Here is a 23,524-nt window from a genome sequence, read left to right on the forward strand (position 1 = left end):
CTGGGGCTGGGTGGAGTAGCACGGGACCAGGCCTGCAGGAAGCAGGAAGCACTCAGCTCCCATGGGTGGGTGAGCTCAGAAATCAGCCCGGGCCCACCAAGGGGCGGGTGCTGGGGGCTGGGAGGTGGGGCCATCCCTGCCCCCAGGACCTCCCTGGGTGGCCACTGCCTCTGCTCAAAAACCCCCTGTCTAGTCACTGCCTCTGCCTCCTCCCACCCAAGCTAGAAGAACCAGGGGGCCAGAGAGTTGGGGAGTCAGGAAGGAGACCAGCTGGAGATGGTGAACATGGACTGCCAGTGTTAAGTGGCCATTGTGGGGCTTCAAGGGACCTTGGTGGGGTGGGGGTTGGAGTCTCGAAGTCAGGAGTGGGTCAAATCTAGCTAGTAAAACTGTTGTGTTGCGCCTGAGCAGTGTTTTTTCATTTGTCCTTGTTTTTAATTAAAAATTATTGCCATTGTTTAAAAATCAAGAGATTTTGCCCACCAATCTGACTTTCTGGCAACCCCAGGCCTGCTGCGATTGCTCCCTGAAAGCAGGCCACACATGCTCTCCAGTTTTCCAAGGTCCGCAGGTTCTAGAAATGGCACTTGCTTTCCTGGTTGACTGCTGTCTGCTTGGCCCCCAGAGGCATTTGAGTTTGAGACCCCAGCCTCAGGCAGACATGGAAACCCTCCTTCGCTGGCCAGTACCCAGCAGGGTGAAGGCAGGAGGAGCAGAGGGTCTCTCCACACTAAGGAAGGGGCTTAATGAGACTTGTTCTATGGGATTTGTAGGATTTGCTACAGGCCACGTAGCAAGATTTAACTTGGTCTAACCTTCACCCCCCAAATGGCACAGGGTGACCATATAGTCACAGCCTCCCTCTCGGTTTCAAAAGTGTCCTAGTTTGGGTGACGAATTACGAGGGCATCCTCCTTGGTGGCTTCCAGAAGGCTTTCTGGCTGCCAGATCTGTGTCTTGTGCTAGCTTTGGCCTGGGAGCTGAGAGGCAAGGACTGGAGTTCAAGGAATTTCTGAGGCTGGCAACAGGCCTCTGGGTTTGCTGGCAATGTCTGGGATGCTCTCTGGGACACAATCAGTGCGTCCTTAGGCCTCTAGGATGGAGAAGGGGGCTGGGGGATCCTACCCTGACCACGCTGGGCTCAACTGCTGTGAGAATGTCTCCAGTGCCTCTAACAAGCCCCCAAACCCAGCTTGGCTAACAGAGTCACTCTCTGTGCCCTGCTGCCCTGACCCCCATCCCTGCCTGGCCACCCAGCTCCACCTGGGGATGGGGCTGATGGCTCAGGTATCCCCAGCCCCCTCCCTTTCAACCCCAGAGTACAAGCCATCCCTTTCATGGGGCGGATCATAACATGTGGACTCGGCCAGGCATGCGAAGGCAGGCGGACCCTGGAAGCAGCCTCAGGAGCGGGGTTTAGGGGAGAGCAGGGGAAGCTTGCAACCATGCAAAAAAGCCAGGGATCCGGCAGGGATATGCATGCAGAAAACGTGCTTCCCTTCTTGGAGTCAAGTCGGGGAGGAGACACACGAGGAAGGTAGGGGTGGAGACGGGAAGGGTTTGGGGCAGTGGGGGAAGGGTACTAGGCTGCCCTCACCCACCCTCCACCTCTTCCTGCATCTGTACCAAGTCTTTCCACTGCCCCCAGAACTTCTGACAAGTTCCCTCTTCCTGCCTTCCACATTTCAATCCACAGCCTGGGAGATGCAGCTTCCTCTCCTCAACACCTCCCCTGAACTTCCTGGCTAGAATGTGACGGGGGTGGGACACAGCCCCTGGAAGGCATGAGGACGGGTCTTGTCTTTTCCAGTGCTGTGCTCAGGTGTCCCTCAAGTGCTCAGAAGGATATGGAGACCACCCACCTAAGGGCTCCAGAAAAGTCCTACTACTTGTAGACCTCAGCTCCAAGCTCCAGCCCCCACAACACCTGCCTATCTGACTTATTTCAGGCTGTCCTAACGGCACCTCAAACTTGCTATGCCCACACCTATTCTCTTCCCCCAACCGGGCCCTTTCCTGGCACTCGCTCACCTCTATTGCCCAGTTTTTTTTTTTTTTTTTTCCTAAAGACAGAGTCTCACTCTGTTGCCCAGGCTGGAGTGCAATGGCACGACCTTGGGTCACTGCAACCTCTGCCTCCCGGGTTTAAGTGATTCTCCTGCCTCAGCCTCCCGAGGAGCTGGGATTACAGGTGCCTGCCACCACGCCTGGCTAATTTTTGTATTTTTTAGTAGAGATGGGGTTTCACCATGTTGGTCAGGCTGGTCTCGAACTCCTGAACTCAGGTGATCCTCCTGCCTCGGCCTCCCAAAGTGCTGGGATTAGAGGCTTGAGTCACGACGCCCAGCCTGTCTCCCAGTTTTAAGCCAGACCCGACTGCTCACAGGCACCTCATCCCCTCAGTTCAGTTCTGATCTTTCCCTGGGTCCTGCAGAGATCCGTCTGAGAGGGACACCATCCCGCTGTACTCTCTCCTCCACTGTCATCTCTTGCTGTGATTCCTGGTGCCCACCTCCAGCCCAGCCTCCTGTCAAGCTGTTCCCTGCCTGGCAACCAGAGTGAGCTTGTCTAGTCACACCTCCTTTCACGCCTCCCCTGCTTCCTATCCTCCCAGGCCTTTCCTGGTGCTTAGGAGAAAGCTCAAATTCCACAATATAGCCCCACCCTCCCCAGCCCCGGGTCCTGTCCCCTGCTGTCTTCTTTGGCTATCTCCAGGCCAGCCTTTCTCTGCTGTCTTTGCATCAGCCACACCTCCTCGCTTGCAGATCCTGACCCCCCACAGGCTCCGTCCAGGCTGTCCTGGGCCTGGAATGCTCTGTGCATCTCTGTCTGCCTTGTTAATGTTGCTCGTCCTTCAGCTCGCAGTGCAGGTATAATTTTAAGTGGAGTCAAGGTGTTATTTGACCGATGCCTGCCTCCCCCACCTGACTGTATGTGGTGAGAGGGGACAGTAATGGTGTCTGTTTTGGCCCATAATTCATCTGTGGCACCAAATAGGGGCTCATTAAATGTTTGGTGGGTGAGTGCATGTGTACTGCCAGCAGGAAACGGATCCCAAGGCAAAGATGCCATTGGGGCGTCCCTCTAAGGGCCTCATTGGTGAGTAGAGGAGGGGCAGAGGCAGTTGAGATTTAACAGAACGCGGGGTGTGCAAGGGGCTGAGAAGTGGGGGAGGGAGAGAGATGTGTGCAGTATGTACTGGAGTGGGGGTACAGGGTGGGTAGGTGTAGCAGTGAGGGCCAGTGTGTGTGTGTGCATGCATGCATGACTGTGTGTGGGAGACACAGAAACAGGGACAGTGAATGAGAATTAGAGGCCAGGTGCAGTGGCTCACACCTGTAATCCCAACACTTTGGGAGGCTGAGACGGGTGGATCACTTGAGGTCAGGAGTTCGAGACCAGCCTGGCCAAACATGGTGAAATCCTGTCTCTACTAAAAATACAAAAAGTGGCCTGGTGTGGTGGCACATGCCTGTAATCCCAGGTACTCAGGAGGTCGAGGCATGATAATTACTTGAAACTGGGAGGCGGAGGTTGCAGTTAGCTGAGATTGTGCCACTGCACGCCAGCCTGGGTGACAGAGCGAGACTCTGCCTAAAAAACAAACAAACAAAAAGAAGTGAGAGAGAGAGAATTAGAGAATGAGCAAGAAAAAGAAGAGGTCATGACTACGCGCGGTGTCTGTACATGCAGTGACTGTGTGTGCATAGTGACTGTGTGTTCAGTGTGTGGTTCAGGGTGCACAGACTGTGTGTGCAGTGTATGGATACATAGTGACTGTGTGTGCATAGACTGCACAGGGACTGTGTGCGCAGTGACTGTGTGTGCATAGACTGCACAGTGACTGTGTGTGCAGTGGCTGTGTGTGTGCACAGTGATTGTGTGTGTGCACAGTGACTGTGCATAGTGACTGTGCCTACAGTGACTGTGTGCATAGCGACTGTGTGTTCAGTGTGTGGGTGCATAGACTGTGTGTGCAGTGTGACTGCAGTGACTGTGTGCATATTGACTGTGTGTGTATAGTGATTGCAGTGTGTGTGCATAGTGACTGTGCATGCAGTGACTGTGTGTGCATAGTGACTGGGTGTACAGTGTATGTATGTGTGCATACTGTGTGTGCAGTGTGTGTGCAGTGACTGTGTGCAGTGACAGTGTGTATGCATAGTGACTGTGTGCACAGTGACCGTGTGCAGTGACTGTGTGTGCATAGTGATGGTGTGTGCATAGTGACTGTGTTCACAGTGACTATGTGCATAGTGACTGTGTGCATAGTGACTGTGTGCATTGTCTGTGTGCAGTATCTGTGCGTGCACAGTGACTGTGTGTGCAGTGACTGTGCGCAGTGACTGTGCATAGTGACTGCGTGTGTGGTGTGTGCATAGTGACTGTGTGCAGTGTCTGTGTGCGGTGACTGTGCACAGTGACTGTGTGTGCATAGTGACTGTGTGCGCAGTGACTGTGTGTGTGGTGTGTGCATAGTGACTGTGTGTGCAGTGTCTGTGTGCGGTGACTGTGTGTGCAATGACTGTGTGCGCACAGAGACTGTGTGTGCGCATATGTGCAGAGTGACTGTGTGTGCACAGTGACTGTGTGTGCAGTGTCTGTGTGTGCATAGTGATTGTGTGTGTGCAGTGACTGTGTGCAGTGTCTGTGTGCCATGACTGTGTGCAGTGACTGTGCAGTGCCTCTGTGTGTGCAGTGACTGTGTGTACAGTGACTGTGTGCAGTGTCTGTGTGCAGTGACTGTGCAGTGACTGTGTGCAGTTCTGTGTGCAGTGACTGTGTGTGCAGTGACTGTGTGCACAGTGTGTGTATAGTGACTGTGCAGTGTCTGTGTGTGTGGTGACTGTGTGCAGTGACTGTGTGTATGCAGTGACTGTGCATAGTGACTTTGTGTGCAGTGACTGTGTGTGCAGTGTCTGTGCAGTGACTGTGTGCATAGTGACTGTGTGCACAGTGACTGTGTGTGTGCAGTGACTGTGTGACTGTGTGCGCACGTGCAGTTCAAGGCTCCAGGAGAGGGCCTCAGCGGGCCGGCCCCACATGAAGCTACCAGATCCGAGTCTGGCGCTTCTGAGTTCCTCTGCCTGAGAATCTTTGCCTGCACACTGCCTGGCCTTCACGTCTCCTTTATCAGACTTGGAGAGTCAAGACTCTGCTGGTCAAGGCCAGAGATCTTGTGGGCTTGAGATGGAGGTTTGGGGACAGCAGGATGGAGAGAGCTAGAGGAGCAAGGAGACAGTTGGCAGTTTTCCTGGGGCCTGGGGTCCATGGAGCTGAATGGGGGACAGGAGAGGTGAGAGGTGGCTGGGAGTGGATTTGCTTCCATTGTCTCTGAGTGTACAGGATGTGTGTGCGGGATGGGGCGAGAGACAGAGGTGCTGCGCTGGGAAAACCCATCCCTTTCTCTGCAAAAGATGCAAACCACCCAAAACAGAAAACCCCCATTCAGAACCTGATAAAAAACAGCCAGAGTCTGCAGGAAGTGGGAGGCACAGGGGCTGGGGGCGGGAGGACAGACAGACAGACAGAGGGGAGCAGAGGGGTGGGGAGAGCGTCAGGCATCCCACGTTGGAGAGGCGGGGTGTGGCATGCAATGCCGATGCGAGGAGATGCGTTCACAGTTAATGTAAGGCATTTAGACTTCAGAAAGAAGTAAGACCAACCGGATTCTAGATGCAGATGTTGAAGATGAGGGGGAGCGGGCGGGCGGGGGCAGTTGGGGAGGCGTGTTCAGCATTTTTTAGGTTGATTTGTAACCAGTGCCAAAAAACCAATGGGTTTCGGTTCCCGGGCGGGGAGTGGGGGTGGTGGTGGCGGTGGGTTGGGAGATAAGTCATTGGTGTATGAACACACAGACCATGTCATGGATGAACAAATGAATTTCATAGTGCATTTTGATTGGATGAGTTTGTCAGACGGCGTTGCGCCAATATACAGTTTTAAGAGCAGGCATGAAAAGAGACAAGACAAGAAACACAGTCATTATCCATTGCACACAGGGCAAACCCACGTCACCCCAGCCACTTGGGGGCGGCAGCTGAGGCAGCACTGGTTAGTACTGCCGCATGCCCTCTGCCCCCTAAACCCCAGGGACCTGCCCTCCCAAGAATCTGGCATTTCCTGTCTCAGCCTGGCCAAGCCCTGGCCTCAGAATTAGTGGGCTTACCTGGGAGGCAGAAAGGGGCAACTGAGACCTCCTTGCCCACCAGGACATGCCTCTCCCTACTCGAGGTTGGGACTTAATTGTCCTAGAAGCACCCAAACACCCACCCACTATCTTTCCCTCAAATTGATTATAATTCAGGGCTGGCTAACACACACCCATTCACAATAACAACAACAATAGCAATAATAATGACAACCACCATTCTCAAACTCCTGGTTTCCTGGTAGGTTCTGTGCCAAGCGCTTCACGTTGATTTCTTTCTTTCTTTCTCTCTTTTTCTTTCGTTCTTTTTCTTTCTTTTTTCTTTCTTTCTCTCTCTTTCTTTTCTTTCTCTTTCTTTCTTTTCTTTCTTTCCTTTCTTTTTTCCTTCTTTTCTCTCTCTCTTTCTCCTTTCTTCTCTCTCTCTCTTTCTTTCTCTTTCTTTTTGTTTTTGAGACAGAGTTTCACTCTGTTGCTCAGGCTGGAGTGCAGTGGCACAATGTTGGCTCACTGCAACCTCTTGCCTCCTGAGAATCAAGTGATTCTCCTGCCTCACTCCTCCTGAGTAGCTGGGATTACAGGCACCTGCCGCCACGCCCGGCTAATTTTTGTATTTTTAGTAGAGACAGGGTTTCACCATGTTGGCCAGGCTGGTCCTGAACTCCTGGCCTCAGGCGATCCACTGGCTTCGGCCTCCCAAAGTGCTGGGATCACAGGCGTGAGCCACCGTGCCCAGCTGAGGGTCAGTTTTCCTGTCTGCGAAATGAGGCAATACCCTCTTTCTCAGGCCCGACCACACCCAGTTCTATTCTCCTGACCTCTCTGCCTGCTCTGAGCATCATATTCAGCTTCCTTCTGGTTTACCTTGGCCAATGGGAGGCTCTGGCAGGAGATAAGGGACAAGGGGAGAGAAAGGTTGGGGTGTTTCTCTCTTATTGCACTCCACCTGCTTTGGTCCTGGTCTCTGTGCCTCCACATTGACAGGACAGGTCCCATTTGGTGGCATCTCCTGGCCTCCTGCTCAGGTTCCTTCCCCACTTCAGCACCTGGGCAGGTAACGGCTCCCTATGGTGGCTGGTCACGGGGCACCTTGCCACCCTTGTGGGTCCCCTTCCCTTCCCTTCCACCAGTGATCTCTGCATTTGGGTGCCTTCAGCTAAACCCTCCGAGGGAATTCTCTTACAAGCTGAGACCGAGACCTCTATCCTGAGCCAATCCACGTAAACCACTTAGCACAGTTCCCTGGCACAGAGCAAGGCTGCGATTCTTGTGAGCTATTGTTATTTTTATTGTTATTAAGATGACATTGATATCACCCTTAACCTTTGGCTTTGATGCCTTTTGACCATTGCTTCCCCCTGCAAGGATCTTCTACCCTCCCCTCAATCTCCCGAGGGACCCCGAGCCTGGGCTCACTGGCAGATGGCCAAGGAGAGGGTCTGGGACAGGAACTCTGGGGCCCTGAGTCTTCCAGAAAAGGAGAAGGGCAATGTGTCCTGTGGGGCCACTACAGAGAGGTCCAGAGACCCCCATGTTGAGAGTCTCCCAGGCCTGGGGCTAGAGGAGGAAAGACATCCTGGGCACCCCACTATGGCCCTGGGAGTTGTGTTCCCACTCTGGCCTGAGAGCTGTGGCTCTCTCCTGCCCATGAACCAGGAGCGGGTTGGTTTAAACAAAATTGACTCGAAACTCATTCTTTCTGGGCTCCTGACAAGGGGGGTGTTTGGGAGCCGGCTCAGCTTTAGGAGCTTTTAAGTGTCTCAGTTCCCTCAATGTACTCATCTGCATTATTCATTCCTAGGCCAGGTTGCAGGGAAGCCCACCCCTCAGTGCTGGCCCTACAGCCAGGCTTTGGTCACCCCCATCTCCCCACGATGCCCTCTGGAGGGGCTGCCCTTGTCCCCGGGGGCCCCAGTTCTCCCTCTCTGGTCATGGCCAAAAGTGCTGGCTCAAGCAGCTGTGGCTGTCGGGACCCACTGCTTCTGGAAATGCTCGCCCGCCCCCCGCCACCTGCCTTGTCCAGCCCAGAGTCACCCAGAGAGAAGCTGGTGGGAGACTTACCCCAAACTCAGTCACGAGGATATCGGTGATGCTGCCCAGAACAGTCACAAAGTCGAAGATGTTCCAGGCATCGCGGAAATAATTCTAGAATGGGGACCCACAAGACAAGAGATGCCAACAGAAGGCTTGGTTTCCGGCCCCCCTAGGCTGGCCAGGGGCACGTGAGAGGCACAGCTGCCAATCAGCGGAGTGCCCGGGACAGTTGTGGTTGTTCAAAGGGCTGCGGTAAAGGCTGTTCAACATCATCTGCGCTGAGTCTCCCTCCCTGGGAACCCCTGGGGGCCTTCCCATGATTGGCCTGGCCCCAGAGGGGGCCTCCAGTCCCTGCTTCAGCTCCATGGAGAGAGAGAGCTGTGGCTTATCTCTCCAGCATTTTTGAGGGCTCCCGAGACCCCAGGGGCTTTATAAATGACATCATCGAGATCCTCATGAAGATCCTGGAGGGAATGGTTATCACCCATTTTCTTTCTTTTTTTTTTTTTTTTTGAGATGGAGTCTCACTCTGTCGCCCAGGGTGGAGTGCAGTGGCGCGATCTTGGCTCACTGTAACTTCTGCCTCCTGGGTTCAAGCGATTCTCCTGCCTCAGCCTCCCAAGTAGCTGGGACCACAGGTGCATGCCACCACACCCAGCTAATTTTTGTATTTTTAGTAGAGACGGGGTTTCATCGTGTTGGTCAGGCTGGTCTCGAACTCCTGACCTCAAGTGATCTGCCCACCTCGGCCTTCCAAAGTGTTGGGATTACAGGCGTGAACCACTGCTCCCAGCTATACCCATTTTCTAGGAGGTGACCAAGCCACTCATCTGCCTGAGGCTAGCAGCACAGAGATGTAAAGCCAAGATTTGAACCCAGGCCTCAGACAGCCCACAGTCTGTTCAGGACCCCACTAGGTTGGCAGCATACTCGAGAAGAAAGGAGACTCTGGGTTCAAATCCCAACTCTGCAACCAGAGCTGTGTGGCTATGGGCAAGTGGCTTAACCTCTCTGGGTCTCCATTTCCTGATCTGGAGGAGGATAGTAACAGGGTACAGAACAGGAACCGGACAGGGGGCTTTGGGGCCTTTCAGGCACATGCACTTCCCGGCCCCCTTGTGTTTAGACGGGGCCATGTGTGTCTAGGTGCAGCGATGTGCTGTGAGTGGAAGCAGTGCGGTCACTTTCTGGTCAGCATTGGCCTCTCTAGCCTCTCAACCCTGGGCTTGGTGACTAGTAACATTTTGAATGGCAGCTACTCTGTGAGGCTGGGTCCCTGAGTAACTATGAGGCAAACAGCTTCCCTGCTGAGTGTAAAAAAACCTTCCCATCAATTTAAGTCACTGAGATGTGGGGGCTGTTTGTTACTACAGCTTCACTTGATCTATCCTGACTGCTACATTCCTGGGCTGGGTGCTGGCTCAAGGGGAAACACAAGCATAGCCTTTCTGTTGCTAAAATATGGAAATACTCCACATTGTTTGGAAAACAGTCACAGCCTCAAGTCCCACAAGGTCTCCTATCTCTGACTCCCCTCAACCGGGTACTGACATGGTGATGGATGGCATCCCAGTCTGGACCCAAGAGTCTGGGTCAAAGAGATGGCCCTCCCCTCTGGGGTCAGTGGGACTCAAAACACAAAACACAGGGCCTTATCAGCATCTTCGCAGAAGCAGAGGCCAGGTCAGGGGTTGGGGTGGTCAGTGTGACCCTGAAGTAGCCCCTCTACCTTACAGAGAAGGAGCCTGACTTTAGAGCTGTGCTTCCCTCCTAGTTGAAGTGCCTGGGGCCTCTGCGCCCTTCTCTGGGAGGCAGCAGTAACACAGCAATCAGACAATGAATGTGGGTCGCTGAGCATGGAATATACAGTAGGTGTTCAACAGATGGGATGTTGTTGTTTCGCAACCGCCTATAAAAGGAATTCAGGGGGCTGGGTGCGGTGGCTCACACCTGTAATCCCAGAACTCTGGGAGGCTAAGGCAGGTGGATCGTGAGGTCAGGAGATCAAGACCATCCTGGCTAACACAGGGAAACCCCATCTCTACTAAAAATACAAAAAAAAAAAAAAAAAAAAAAAAAAAAATTAGCCAGGCGTGGTGGCAGGCGCCTGTAGTCCCAGCTACTCGGGAGGCTGAAGCAGGAGAATGGTGTGCACCTGGGAGGCAGAGCTTGCAGTGAGCAGAGATTGCACTACTGCACTCCAGCCTGGGCCACAGTGCGAGACTCTGTAAAAAGAAAAAAAAAAAGGAATTCGGGTCCTACTGGCACTTTTGGCATTTTGGCAGATGTTGTTGGGGCCCTGCCCATATCTCATCTGCACACCTACAGTACATTACTTGGCCCAGTGTCTCTCTCTGGCTGCACATGTGTTAGGGAATTAATAGCTCCCCTGGAAATGGCCTTTGATTATGTCTGATGGGCACTGGAGGATAAATACCCCAACTCCCTCCCTGTGAGGTGGGATGACTCTGTGCTATGTGCTCTCTGCTGCCTCCTGGAGGTCCCCACTGAAACTGAGCCCCATTTGTCCACAGCAGGAACTGGCTTAATAATACACTCTTTCCTGGTTGCCTTTCTGTCCCTGTGTCTCTTCCCCTGTCCCTTACTGCCTTGCATCCCAGATAAATTCCTTGCACTCAATCCTTGTCTCAGGCTCTGCTTCCATGGGAGTCCAAACAAAGACAACTTTATAGGCGTCTGGTCACAGACCTCAACCCCTAGGCCAGAGAGCTCCCCTCTATCTCCCGAATGTTACACGGGGAACTTGTGGCTTCATTTAAAACTGAAAGGGGAGACCAGACATGGTGGCTCATGCCTATAATTCCAGCACTTTGGAAGGCCAAGGAGGGACAACTGCTTGAGGTTACAAGTTTAAGACCAGCCTGGGCAACAGAGTGAGACCCCCATCTCAGGAACAAAAACAAAAACAAAAACAAAAACACCAGAAAGCAGAGGGGAAGCTCAGTGCTGGCTCTTGCAGGATTGGCAGGGTGAGGGAGATGCAGCTCCAGGCCCCAGTGGAAGAATCACTTCACCAGCAGAAGACCAACTCAGAATAAAATAACTGCAGGCTGGGTGCAGTGGCTCACGCCTGTAATCCAACTGGAATATGAGGGTGGCAAAGCCCCAGGGCAGGTCCCTGAAAAGTAGGGGCTAGGCCGGGCCTGGTGGCTCACGCCTGTAATCCCAGCACTTTGGGAGGCTGACGCGGGCAGATCACCCGAGGTCAGGAGTTGGAGACCAACCTGGCTGACATGGTGAATCCCCATCTCTGCTAAAAATACAAAAATTAGCTGGGCGTGATGGTGGCCACCTGTAATTCCAGCTAGTCAGGAGGCTGAGGCAGGACAATTGCTTGAACCTAGGAGGCAGAGGTTGCAGTGAGCCAAGATTGCACCACTGCACTTCAGCCTGGGTGACAGAGTGAGTAGTCATCTCAAACAAACAAACAAACAAACAAAAATTACAGATTCAGTGATCCCCCCCGCTTCATCAAACCAAGTGAATCAGAACCTCTGGGGTATGCTCAGTGTATCATTTAAGAAATTTCTCGGCCGGGCGTGGTGGCTCAAGCCTGTAATCCCAGCACTTTGGGAGGCCGAGACGGGTGGATCACGAGGTCAGGAGATCGAGACCATCCTGGCTAACATGGTGAAACCCCGTCTCTACTAAAAAAAATACAAAAAACTAGCCGGGCAAGGTGGCGGGCGCCTGTAGTCCCAGCTGCTCCGGAGGCTGAGGCAGGAGAATGGCGTAAATCCGGGAGGCAGAGCTTGCAGTGAGCTGAGATCGGGCCACTGCACTCCAGCCTGGGCGATAGAGCGAGACTCCGTCTCAAAGAAAAAAAAAAAAAAAAAAAAAAAAGAAATTTCTCGAAGTGCTTCTTTTTTGTTTTTTAGAGTCTGGGTCTTGTGTTGTTGTCCAGGCTGGAGGGCAGCGATGTGATCACAGCTCACTGCAGCCTTGAACTCCTGGGCTTAAGTAATCCTCCTGCCTTAGCCTAAGTAGTTAGGACAACAGTCATGTGCCACTATGCTGGCTAATTTTTCATTTTTTTTTGTAGAGATGAGGTCTTGCTATGTTGCCCAGGCTGGTCTAAAACCCCTGGGTTTAAGCAATTCTCCTGCCTTGGCAGGAGTCCCAAAGTGCTGGGACTATAGGCATGAGCCACCACACCTGGCCTGAAGTGCTTCTATTAAGTAGCATCTCTACCAAAGCAAAGCCATTATTTTGGAGGAAAAAGGTCCATTATTAGGACCCCTTTCCTAGCATTTATTTATTTATTTTGATACAGGGTCTTGCTCTGTCACCCAGGGTGGGGTGCAGTGGCTCAATCACGACTCACTGCAGCCTTGACCTCCTGGGCTGAATCCATCCTCCAACCTCAGCCTCCTGAGTAGATGGGACTGCAGGTGCACGCCACCACACCAGGCTGATTTTTGTACTTTTTGTACAGACAGAATCTCACTGTGTTGTCCAGGTTGGTCTCAGACTCCTGGGCTCAAGCGATCCACCCGCCTCAGCCTCCCAAAGTGCTGAGATTACAGGTGTCAGTCACCGTGCCTGGCCCCTAGCATTTACTGAGTGCTCACTCCAGGACAGGTTTTATGCTCAGTCCTCTACATGCACATTAGTGCATTTGCTGCTTACCAGGGCTCTGCTGAGGTGGAGGGGGAGGATGCCTCCTTTTAATGATGGGGAGGTGACAAAGCTTATATAGGATGAGGCAAGATCTGAACCTAGAACTCCGGTGCTAAAGTTGATGCCCCTAACCACCTCCGTAAGCCAAGGTGGGAACTTGGTTTCCTGAGACCCTGGCTGAGACCCAGGCTGTAGGTCATTCTCTTCAAAGGGATGGACTAAGCTGGTGGTCAAGAGAACGGATGTCCTGGTTCAAATCTCACCTTGGCCACACACTGGGGACCTGCAATACATCACTCTACAACAAGTCCCAGCCCATTAGCATAAGCCTTCTTCACCTTAAATTTTTTTTTTTTTTTTTTTTGAGACAAAGTCTCGTTCTGTCACCCAGGCTGGAGTGCAATGCCTGATCTCGGCTCACTGCAACCTCCGCCTCCCGGGTTCAAGAGATTCTCGTGCCTTAGCCTCCTGAGTAGCTGGGATTACAGGCATGCGCCACCACGCCCTGCTAATTTTTGTATTTTTAGTAGAGATGGGGTTTCACCATGTTGTCCAGGCTGGTCCTGGACTCCTGACCTCAAGGGATCTGCCTGCCTCAGGCTCCCGAAGTGCCAGGATTACAGGTATGAGCCATCACACCCTGCCCTCCAATTTTTTAAAAATAATTTACATTTTCTTATTTATTTATGTATTTTTTGAGATGGAGTCTCACTGTGTCGCCCAGGTTGGAGTGCCGTGGCACGATCTCGGCTCACTGCAACCTCCACCTCCTGGGTTCAAGCGATTCTCCTGCCTCAGCCTCCTGAATAGCTGAGACTACAGGCGCGTACCACCACGCCCGGCTATATTTGTATTTTTAGCAGAGATGGGGTTTCATCATGTTAGACAAGATGGTCTCAATCTCCTGACCTCGTGATCTATCCGCCTTGGCCTCCCAAAGTGCTAGGATCACAGGCGTGAGCCACCACGCCTGGCCAATTTTTATTCTTTTAGAGATGGGGTCTCACTCTGTCACTCAGGCTGAAGTGCAATGGTGCAATTGTAGCTCATTGCAACTCTGACTAACTGGGTTCAAGCAATATTCTTGCTTCGGTCTCCTGAGTAGTTAGGACTATAGATGTATGCACCATGCCTGTTTGATTTTTAATTTTTAATTAAAAAAAAAATTTTTTTTGAGACAGAGTCTTGCTCTGTCACCCAGGCTGGAGTGCAGCGTTGCAATCTTGGCTCACTGCAAGCTCCGCCTCCCGGGTTCACGCCATTCTCCTGCCTTAGCCTCCTGAGGAGCTGGGACTACAGGCGCCTGCCACCACGCCTGGCTAATTTTTTATATTTTTAGTAGAGATAGGGTTTCACCATGTTAGCCAGGATGGTCTTGATCTCGTGATCTGCCTGCCTCCATATCCCAAAATGCTGGGATTACAGGCATGAGCTACTGCACCCGGCCTAATGTTTTGTTTTTGAGACACAGTCTCCCTCCGTCGCCCAGGCTGGAGTGCAGTGGCACAATCCTGGCTCCCTCCACCTCCTGAGTTCAAACTATTGTCACACCTCAGCCTCTGTGTAGCTGGGATTATAGGCGTGCACCACCATGCCCAGCTAATTTTTGTATTTTTAGTTGAGAGGGGGTTTCACTATTTTGGCTAGGCTGGTCTCGAACTCCTGGTCTCAACAGATCTGCCTACTTTGGCCTCCCAAAGTGCTGGGATTGCAGGCATGAGCCACTGCGTCCAGCCTTTAATTTTTTTTTTTTGTAGAGATGGAGTCTTGCTATGTTGTTCAGCTTGGTCTTGAACTCCTGGCTTCAAGCAATCCTCCCACTTTAGCCACCCAAACTGCTGGGCTTACAGGTGTGAACTATAATATATATATATATATATATATATATATTTTTTTTTTTTTTTTTTTGAGACAGAGTCTTGCTCTTGCCCAGGCTGGAGTGCAGTGGCGCTATCTCGGCTCACTGCAAGCTCCGCCTCCCAGGTTCACGCCATTCTCCTGCCACAGCCTCCCGAGTAGTGGGGACTACAGGCGCCTGCCACCATGCCTGGCTAATTTTTTGTATTTTTAGTAGAGACGGGGTTTCACCGTGTTAGCCAGGATGGTCTCCATCTCCTGACCTTGTGATCTGCCTGCCTCGGCCTCCCAAAGTGCTGGGATTACAGGTGTGAGCCACCATGCCCAGCCTTTTTTTTGAGACAGAGTCTCGCTCTGTCACCAGGCTGGAATGCAGTGGCATGATCTCGGCTCACTGCAACCTCCACCTCCCATGTTCAAATGATTCTCCTGCCTCAGCCTCCCATGTAGCTGAGACTACAGGCATGCGCCACCATGCCCAGCTAATTTTTGTAGTTTTTAGTAGAGATGGGGTTTCACCATGTTGGCCAGGGTAGTCTGGACCTCTTGACCTCGTGATCCGCCCGCCTCTGCCTCCCAAAGTGCTGAGATTACAGGTGTGAGCCACTGTGCCCAGCCAACTATAATACTTTTGTGTGTATTCTGTGAACCCCCTTGGCCACGTGAGACTATCCCTGGCTATTTTATTTTATGCATAAAGACTTGTAAATGTTGCCGGGTGCAGTGGTTCAAGCCTGTAATCCTAGCACTTTGGGAGGCTGAGACGGGCAGATCACGAGGTCAGGAGATCGAGACCATCCTGGCTAACACGGTGAAACCCCGTCTCTACTAAAAAATACAAAAAACTACCAGGGCGAGGTGGCGGGCGCCTGTAGTCCCAGCTACTGGGGAGGCTGAGGCAGGAGAATGGTGTAAACCCGGGAGGTGGAGCTTGCAGTGAGCTGAGATCTGGCCACTGCACTCCAGCCTGGGCAACAGAGCGAGATTCCATCTCAAAAAAAAAAAAAAGAAAAAAGACTTGTAAATGCATAACAAAACAGCCAGGACTGAAAGGTTACCTTCTATAATAGCTATCAAAATATTTTTTAAGGCTGGGCACGATGTCTCATGCCTGTAATCCCAGCATTTTGGGAGGCCGAGGCAGGCAGATTGCTTGAGGCCAGGAGTTTGAGACCAGCTTGGCTAACATGGTAAAACCCCGTCTCTACTAAAAATACAAAAATTAGCTGGGCATGCTTGTGTGTGTCTGTAGTCCCAGCTACTCAGAAGGCTGAGATGGGAGAATCACCTGAATCCAGGAGGTGGAGGTTTCGGTGAGCCAAGATTGTGCCACTGCACTCCAGTTTAGACAACAGAGTAAGACTCTGTCTCAAAAAAAAAAAAAAAAAGTTTTAAAAATGGCGATCTAGGCCGGGCGCGGTGGCTCACTGTAATCCCAGCACTTTGGGAGGCCGAGGCGGGCGGATCACAAGGTCAGGAGATCAAGACCACGGTGAAACTCCATCTCTACTAAAAATACAAAAAATTAGCCGGGCGCGGTGGCGGGTGCCTGTAGTCCCAGCTACTTAGGAGGCTGAGGCAGGAGAATGGCGTGAACCCGGGAGGCGGAGCTTGCAGTGAGCTGAGATGGCGCCACTGCACTCCAGCCAGGGGGATAGAGCGAGACTCTGTCTCAAAAAAAAAAAAAAAAAAGGTGATCTAACAATGAATACACTTCATTAACACACTGAATAAAAAGGTTTAATCACAAGCAGCATTTTAAAGCAATGACGAGTGCAAATTAAATGTTAAGGTATCTGCAGCCCTTATAATGCAGTATGAAAATATCTGATGTTTGTAAGTGACACAGGTCATGTTGCTAATATTAAGGGTTGATAATACTAATAAGGGTGTGTTGTCTCCCTTTAAGATGGAAGGAAATGTTAAAATTTAGTTAGTGGCTGGTGAAAAATAAAGATGTATTTATTCTTAGTATCATTATTTTTTTGAGACTCGCTCTATTGCTCAGGCTGGAGTGCAGTGGTGTGATCTCAGCTCACTGCGGCCTCCACTTCCTGGGTACAAGCGATTCTCCTGCTTCAGCCTCCTGAGAAGGTGGGATTACAGGCACCCACAAGCACGCCAGGCTAATTTTTTGTATTTTTAGTAGAGATAGGGTTTTGCCATGTTGGCCAGGGTGGTCTCGAACTCCTGGGCTTAAGTGATTTGCCCGCCTCTGCCTCCCAAAGTGCTAGGATTACAGGTGTGAGTCACTGTGCCTGACCTCTGTGTTTCTTTTTTAAATGTGGAGTCTTGCTGTTGCCCAGGCTGGGGTGCAGGGGCATGATCATAGCTTACAGCAATCTCCACCTCCTGGGCTCAAAATACCTTCCCACCTCAGGCTCCCGAGTAGCTGGGACTACAGGCACGAGTTACCATGCCTGGCTAATTAAATTTTTTTTTTTTTTTGTAGGGACAGGGGCTTGCTTTACTGCCCAGGCTGGTTGAGAACTCCTAGCTTCAAGTGATTCCTCTGCCTTGGCCTCCTGAAGCGCTAGGATTACAGGCATGAGCCACTGTGCTCAGCCTGATTTCAGTTTTCTTTCTTTCTTTCTTTTTTTTTTGAGACAGAGTTTCACTCTTGTTGCCCGGGCTGGAGTGCAGTGGCGTGATCTCAGCTCACTGCAACCTCTGCCTCCCAGGTTCAAGCGATTCTCCTGCCTCAGCCTCCCAAGCAGCTGGGATTACAGGCATGCGCCACCACACCTGGCTAATTTTGTATTTTTAGTAGAGACAGAGTTTCTCCATGTTGGTCAGGCTGGTTTCCAACTCCCAAACTCAGGTGATCCGCCCACCTCGGCCTCCCAAAGTGTTGGAATTACAGCCATGAGCCACCTCGCCCAGCCTGATTTCAGTCTTCTTATCTCTAAAATGGATGCTAACAGCTCCCAGCATGATGACTCCTATCATTTTGAGGACCTGAATACATAAGCAGCCATACAGTAACACTCATGTGTTGGGTCTCCCTGGGACTCCTTGGCAAACACAGAATGCCTAAGTAGGATCTGTGGCCACTGGCAGGATGCCGAAGCCACCCTTGAGGTTGGGGGTCTTGGGGCCATGTGGGGAGACCATCGTCCAGCACCCATTGCTCCCCCTTGGACTTCTCCCAAGCCCGTAGCTGTAGCCCCAAGGTGGTACTTACCAGAATCCCAAAAGCCATGACTTTCAGCACACATTCCAGAGAGAAGAGGGAGGTGAAGACGATGTTGAACACCCTCAGGGCGTTTTCATAAGCAACAGAAGCCCCATAGAACTAGGGGGAAAGAAGCAGGAGTGGCAGGGGTCAGTGAGCGGGGCTGGGAAGTGGGAAGTGGGGAGGCAGCTTCATGGCTGTTTTCCAGGCAACACTCCGGCCCCAGGCAAGGGCTGAGCAATCTCACTTTTGGGAGGCATAGTTCAGGAAAGCCCAGCTCTCCGCTGGACTAGGCTCTTCTTTTCACATCAAAAAACAAAAACTTTCCCCCGCCTCTTTTTTTTTTTTTGGTAGACGGGGTCTTCCTGTTTTGCCCAGGCTGGGCTCGAACTCACAATCCTCCTACCTTAGCTTTCTGATAGTTGGGACTATAGGCATACACCATTGTGCCTGGCTGAATTATACTTTTTTTTCCATTTTTTTTTTTTTTTTTTTTGAGAACGAGTCTCACTGTCGCCCAGGCTGGAGTGCAGTGGCACGATCGGCTCACTGCAGGCTCCGCCTCCCGGGTTCACGCCATTCTCCTGCCTCAGCCTCCCAAATAGCTGGGACTACAGGTGCCTGCCATCACGCCCAGCTAACTTTCTGTATTTTTAGTAGAGATGGGGTTTCTCCGTGTTAGCCAGGATAGTCTCGATCTCCTGACCTCATGATCTGCCTGCCTCGACCTCCCAAAGTGCTGGGATTACAGGCGTGAGCCACTGTGCCTGGCCTCCTTATTTTTTTTGAGATGGAGTCTCACTCTGTCACCCAGGCTGGAGTGCAGTGGTGTGATCTCAGCTCACTGCAACTTCTGCCTCCTGGGTTCAAGCCATTCTCATGCCTCAGCCTCTCAAGCAGCTGGGATTGTAGGCGTGCGCCATCATGCCCAGCTAATTTTTGTATTTTTAGTAGAGACAGGATTTCATCATGTGGGCCAGGATGGTCTCAAACACCTGGTCTCAAGTGATCCACCTGCCTTGACCTCCCAAAGGGCTGGGATTACAGGTGTGAGCCACCACGCCTGGCCACTATGATTGTTTTTGAAGTGCTGAGAAGGCACTAAGGTCCTTGCATCAACTTTCTCATTCCATCCTCTCACCTCCTCTGGAGGGAGCAAAGGTGCTATTATTATCATTCCCATTTTATTGACAGGGAACCGAGTCCCCAGAAAGTCACTAGTTACTTGCGCAAAGTTAAATGAATGAAATGGCAGAGCTAGGCTTGAATCCACGCTTTGGAGTCCAAAGCACAGGGTGAAAAGTTTTCAGAGTTTTTTTTTTTTTTTCTTTTTTTTTCTTTTTTTTTATTTTTTTTTTGAGACGGAGTCTCGCTCTGTCGCCCAGGCTGGAGTGCAGTGGCGCGATCTCGGCTCACTGCAAGCTCCGCCTCCCGGGCTTACGCCATTCTCCTGCCTCAGCCTCCGGAGTAGCTGGGACCACAGGCGCCCGCCACCTCGCCCGGCTAGTTTTTTGTATTTTTTAGTAGAGATGGGGTTTCACCGTGTTCGCCAGGATGGTCTCGATCTCCTGACCTCGTGATCCGCCCGTCTCGGCCTCCCAAAGTGCTGGGATTACAGGCTTGAGCCACCGCGCCCGGCCTTTTTTTTTTTTTTCGAGACGGAGTCTCGCTCTGTCGCCCAGGCTGGGGCGCAGTGGCCGGATCTCAGCTCACTGCAAGCTCCGCCTCCTGGGTTTACGCCATTCTCCTGCCTCAGCCTCCCGAATAGCTGGGACTACAGGCGCCCGCCACCTCCTCCGGCTAGTTTTTTGTATTTGTTAGAAGAGACGGGGTTTCATCATGTTAGCCAGGATGGTCTCGATCTCCTGACCTCGTGATCCGCCCCTCTCGGCCTCCCAAAGTGCTGGGATTACAGGCTTGAGCCACCGCGCCCGGCCTCAGAGTTTTTTTTTGGAAGCAGCTCCTTGTCCCTGGGGATTTCAGGGCCCTTGCCTACCCCTCCTCCCTCATTTCTATTTCTATTTCTTTTCTCTCTCTTTTTTTTTTTTTTTTTTTTTTTGAGACGGAGTCTCACTCTTGTTGCCCAGGCTGGAGTACAATGGCGCGATCTCGGCTCACAGCAACCTCCACCTCCCGGGTTCAAGCGATTCTCCTGCCTCAGCCTCCTGAGTAGCTGGGATTACAGATGCCCACCACTATGCTCAACTAATTTTGTATTTTTAGTAGAGATGGAGTTTCTCCATGTTGTTCAGGCTGGTCTCGAACTCGCGACCTCAGGTGATCTGCCCGCCTCGGCCTCCCAAAGTTCTGGGATTACAGGCATGGGCCACCGCGCCCAGCTCCCTCATTTCATTAATCAAACATTTATAGAGAGCTTCTTGTTCTGTCCGAGCCAGATCCTTGTTGGACTCTAGGAATTCTGGGATGAGGTCCTCACAAGTGGGTGGGGACACCGTCGTGCAACCTGACGCTGATTTTTGTGGTAGGCGACATAAAGATAGGATGCCTGCTAAGACAGGCACCTCAAGCAGTCTTGGGTGGTCAGGGAAGGCTTTCTGGAGGAAGAGGTCTGCAGGTACAGCTGGGAGGAAGAAGCTGGCCAGGGGGAGTGGTGGGAACCGTGTGTCAGGTAGAGGGAACAGCAGGAACAAAATCTCAGAGGTGATCCAGAATGTGGTCTGTCTGGGAAACTGCAGATGGTTTCATTTTACGAGGGTAGAGGCAGGAACGAGATGGGGCTTAAGCAGTGCTGGGGGTTGGTGTAGGGCGCTTACCTTCATCATAAGCACGATGGTGTTGAGGGCGATCATGGCCATGATTGTGTACTCGAAAGGCGGAGACACCACAAACTGCCACATGCGGTACTGGAAGCTCTGCTTGTTCTGCGGCATGTGTCGGGTCAGCGGCTTGGCGCTGATGGCGAAATCGATGCAGGCCCTCTGCGGGAGAGAGGCCAGTGGTGAGAGTGGCAGAGGCAGGAGGAAGGTGGCTGTATACTGGGCACCCTCTGTCTAACTCAAGTGCTTCTGCTTGAGTCTCTGCCTCTCTTGCCCCCAGCCAGGATTCCTGGGCTCCCTCCTCCTTCTCACCATTCCTTCCTTTCTTTTTTTTTTTTTTGAGACGGAGTCTTGCTGTATCACCCAGGCTAGAGTGCAGTGGCACGACCTCGGCTCACTGTAACATCCGCCTCCCGGGTTCACGCCATTCACCTGCCTCAGCCTCCCGAGTAGCTGGGACTACAGGTGCCCGCCACCACGCTCGGCTAATTTTTTGTATTTTTAGTAGAGACGGGGTTTCACCGTGTTAGCCAGGATGGTCTTGATCTCCTGACCTCCCGATCCGCCTGTCTCAGCCTCCCAAAGTGCTGGGATTACAGGTGTGAGCCACCGCGCCTGGCCCTCACCATTGCTTTCTTATCCTAATAGCTACAGTTGCTTGAAACGTCACCATCTGCCAATTTTGCACTGACATTTCCCCATTATTGCATGGCTAATGCAAACATGGGAAGTGGGTACTATCAATGACCTCACTTTGCAGATGACAAAAATAGAGGCTTAGAGAGGTTAAACCACTTGCCTGAGGTGACACAGCTACCAAGTGTGCCAAATCAAACTGAAGCCTAATCCTTCTTTCCCTCCCTCCCTTCCTTTCCTCCCTCCCTCCTTCATTCCCTTTTTCCTTCCTTCCCTTCATTCCTTCCTCCCTTTCCCCTTTCCTTTCCTTTCTCTCTTCTTCCTTCTTTCCTTCCCTCCCTTTCTTTCTCCTTCCTTCCTTCTTTTCCTCCCTCCCTCTCTCCTTCCCTCCCTCCCTTCTTTCTCTTTCTCTCTCTTTCCTTCCTTCCTTTTTCCTTCCCACTCTCCCTCCCTCCTTCCTTCTTTTCTTTTTTCTTTTTTTTTTTTTTGACAGGGGCTTGCTTTGTCACCTAGGCTGGAGTGCAGTGCAATCACAGCTCACTGCAGCCTTGACCTCCTGGGCTTAAGTGATCCTCCCACTTCAGCCTCCTGAGTAGCTGGGACTACAGGCATGCACCACCACACCCAGCTAATTAAAACTTTTTTTTTTTTAATCATAGAGATGGGGTATCACTATGTTGCTCAGGCTGTTCTTGAACTCCTGGGCTCAAGCAATCCTCCTGCCTTGGCCTCCTAAAGTGTTAAGATTATAGGCGTGAGCCACTGCGCCCAGCCCATTCTTTCTTACTGAATACTTTGCTGCTGTTTCTTCTCTTCGAGGGAGAGAGAGGGAGGAATAGTGGTTATTAAGTCTTAAGGGTCAAGGGAGCAGAGGATATATTCTAGGTCCTCTATTTAGCTTGAATGATGCCAGAGAGGCAAAGAGTCATGTCTATACTCTCTGGTAGACTGGGGACTGGATTTTCTTTCCTTTTTTTTTTTTTTGAGACAAGGTCTTGCTCTGTTGTCCAGGCTGGAGTGCACTGGCATGATGATAGCTCACTGCAGCCTCGAACTCCCAAGCTCAAGCATCCTCCCACCTCAGCCTCCCGTGTTACTGGGACTAAAGGTGTGCACCATCATGCCTGGCTATTTTTTTTTTGATTTGTAGTAGAGATGGGGTCTTGCTGTGTTGGCCAGGCTGGTCTCAAACTCCTAAGCTCAAGTGATCCTCCTGCCTCAGTTTCCCAAAATGTTGGGATCACAGGTGTGAGCCACCACACGTGGCTTGGCTTTTCATTCATAAATATTCACCACCCTTCACTAGGGGAGATCGTATTTCCCCACTCCACTGACATCAGAATGGATGTGTGCCTTGCTTTGGCTGATGAAATGTGAGCAGAAGTGACGTGTCATTTTTGAGTACAAGCATGAAGAGCTGAGCCTCAGTCTGACATACTCTCTTTTTCATCTGGAGCATCTCAGAGGGAGGCTGCTCTGCTGCTCTGCCAGCCTGGGAACCAGAAAAAAGATGACAAGCAGAAGATCCACAACTGATCTCGACATGCAGTGTGAGCAAAAAATAAGTCCCTTTGTGGATATTTGGCAATGAAATCTGGGGTTGCTTGTTACTGCGGCACAACCCAGACTAAACTGACTGATACATACACTATATGACCTGTTTCCTCTGGAACTCCATGAAGGACTGCCCTGAAGCCCTGAATTCGGTTTGGAGGATGCCTCTGTTCTCTCCCCTAGGTGCCCCTAGAAACGGGTTCCTGGGTGTTGTGTGTATGTGTTTTAAAGTTTGTGTCCCCAGTTTTTAAAGGACAGATGGAATTGGAAGTGGCACCTCATTTTTCTCCAGGCTGTATTCCTCCATCATCTTGTCCCCTTGCTCCTGGAAGGTGATGATGATCAAGGCCACAAAGATATTGACAAAGAAGAAGGGGAACACCACAAAGTAGACGACGTAGAAAATGGACATCTCCATGCGGTACCCGGGGCTGGGGCCCTGGTTCTCAAAGGTGGCGTCCACTGAGTGCTTGAGGACCCTGAAAGGAATGGGGCAGGGAGAGGGAAGGAACAGGAAGGAGAGAGACAAGGACCCACGGGGTGATAAGGAAGGTGGAGAGAGGGTGGAAGTAAGGTGGCGGAACAGGAATAGAGGGAAATGAAAAAGAAATTTAAGTAGTCACTGTTTTTTGAAAGCTTGACAACAATGTCAGTTATTTCTTAATTTTAACTTTTTTTTTTTGTATTTTTTTTTTTTTTTTT

General features: G+C 51.5%; 1 protein-coding gene across 3 annotated transcripts in view; it reads right to left on the reverse strand.

Moving 5' to 3' along the window:
- CACNA1A (calcium voltage-gated channel subunit alpha1 A) overlaps positions 1–23,524 on the reverse strand; it is a 309,344-nt gene that overhangs the window by 33,416 nt on the left and 252,404 nt on the right. For 2 of the 3 annotated variants that reach the window (XM_025366939.1, XM_025366938.1), the window contains 4 exons: positions 23,100–23,301; positions 20,630–20,794; positions 17,865–17,975; positions 8,210–8,293 (listed from right to left, as the gene is read on the reverse strand). In XM_025366939.1, the coding sequence (XP_025222724.1) occupies positions 8,210–8,293; positions 17,865–17,975; positions 20,630–20,794; positions 23,100–23,301 (562 nt within the window). Of the gene's footprint in view, positions 1–5,666; positions 5,673–8,209; positions 8,294–17,864; positions 17,976–20,629; positions 20,795–23,099; positions 23,302–23,524 lie in introns of all 3 variants that reach the window. The other variant, XM_025366937.1, reaches the window with a different exon arrangement.

The sequence above is a fragment of the Theropithecus gelada genome, chromosome 19 (assembly GCF_003255815.1).
Source record: "Theropithecus gelada isolate Dixy chromosome 19, Tgel_1.0, whole genome shotgun sequence".
NCBI lineage: Eukaryota > Metazoa > Chordata > Mammalia > Primates > Cercopithecidae > Theropithecus > Theropithecus gelada.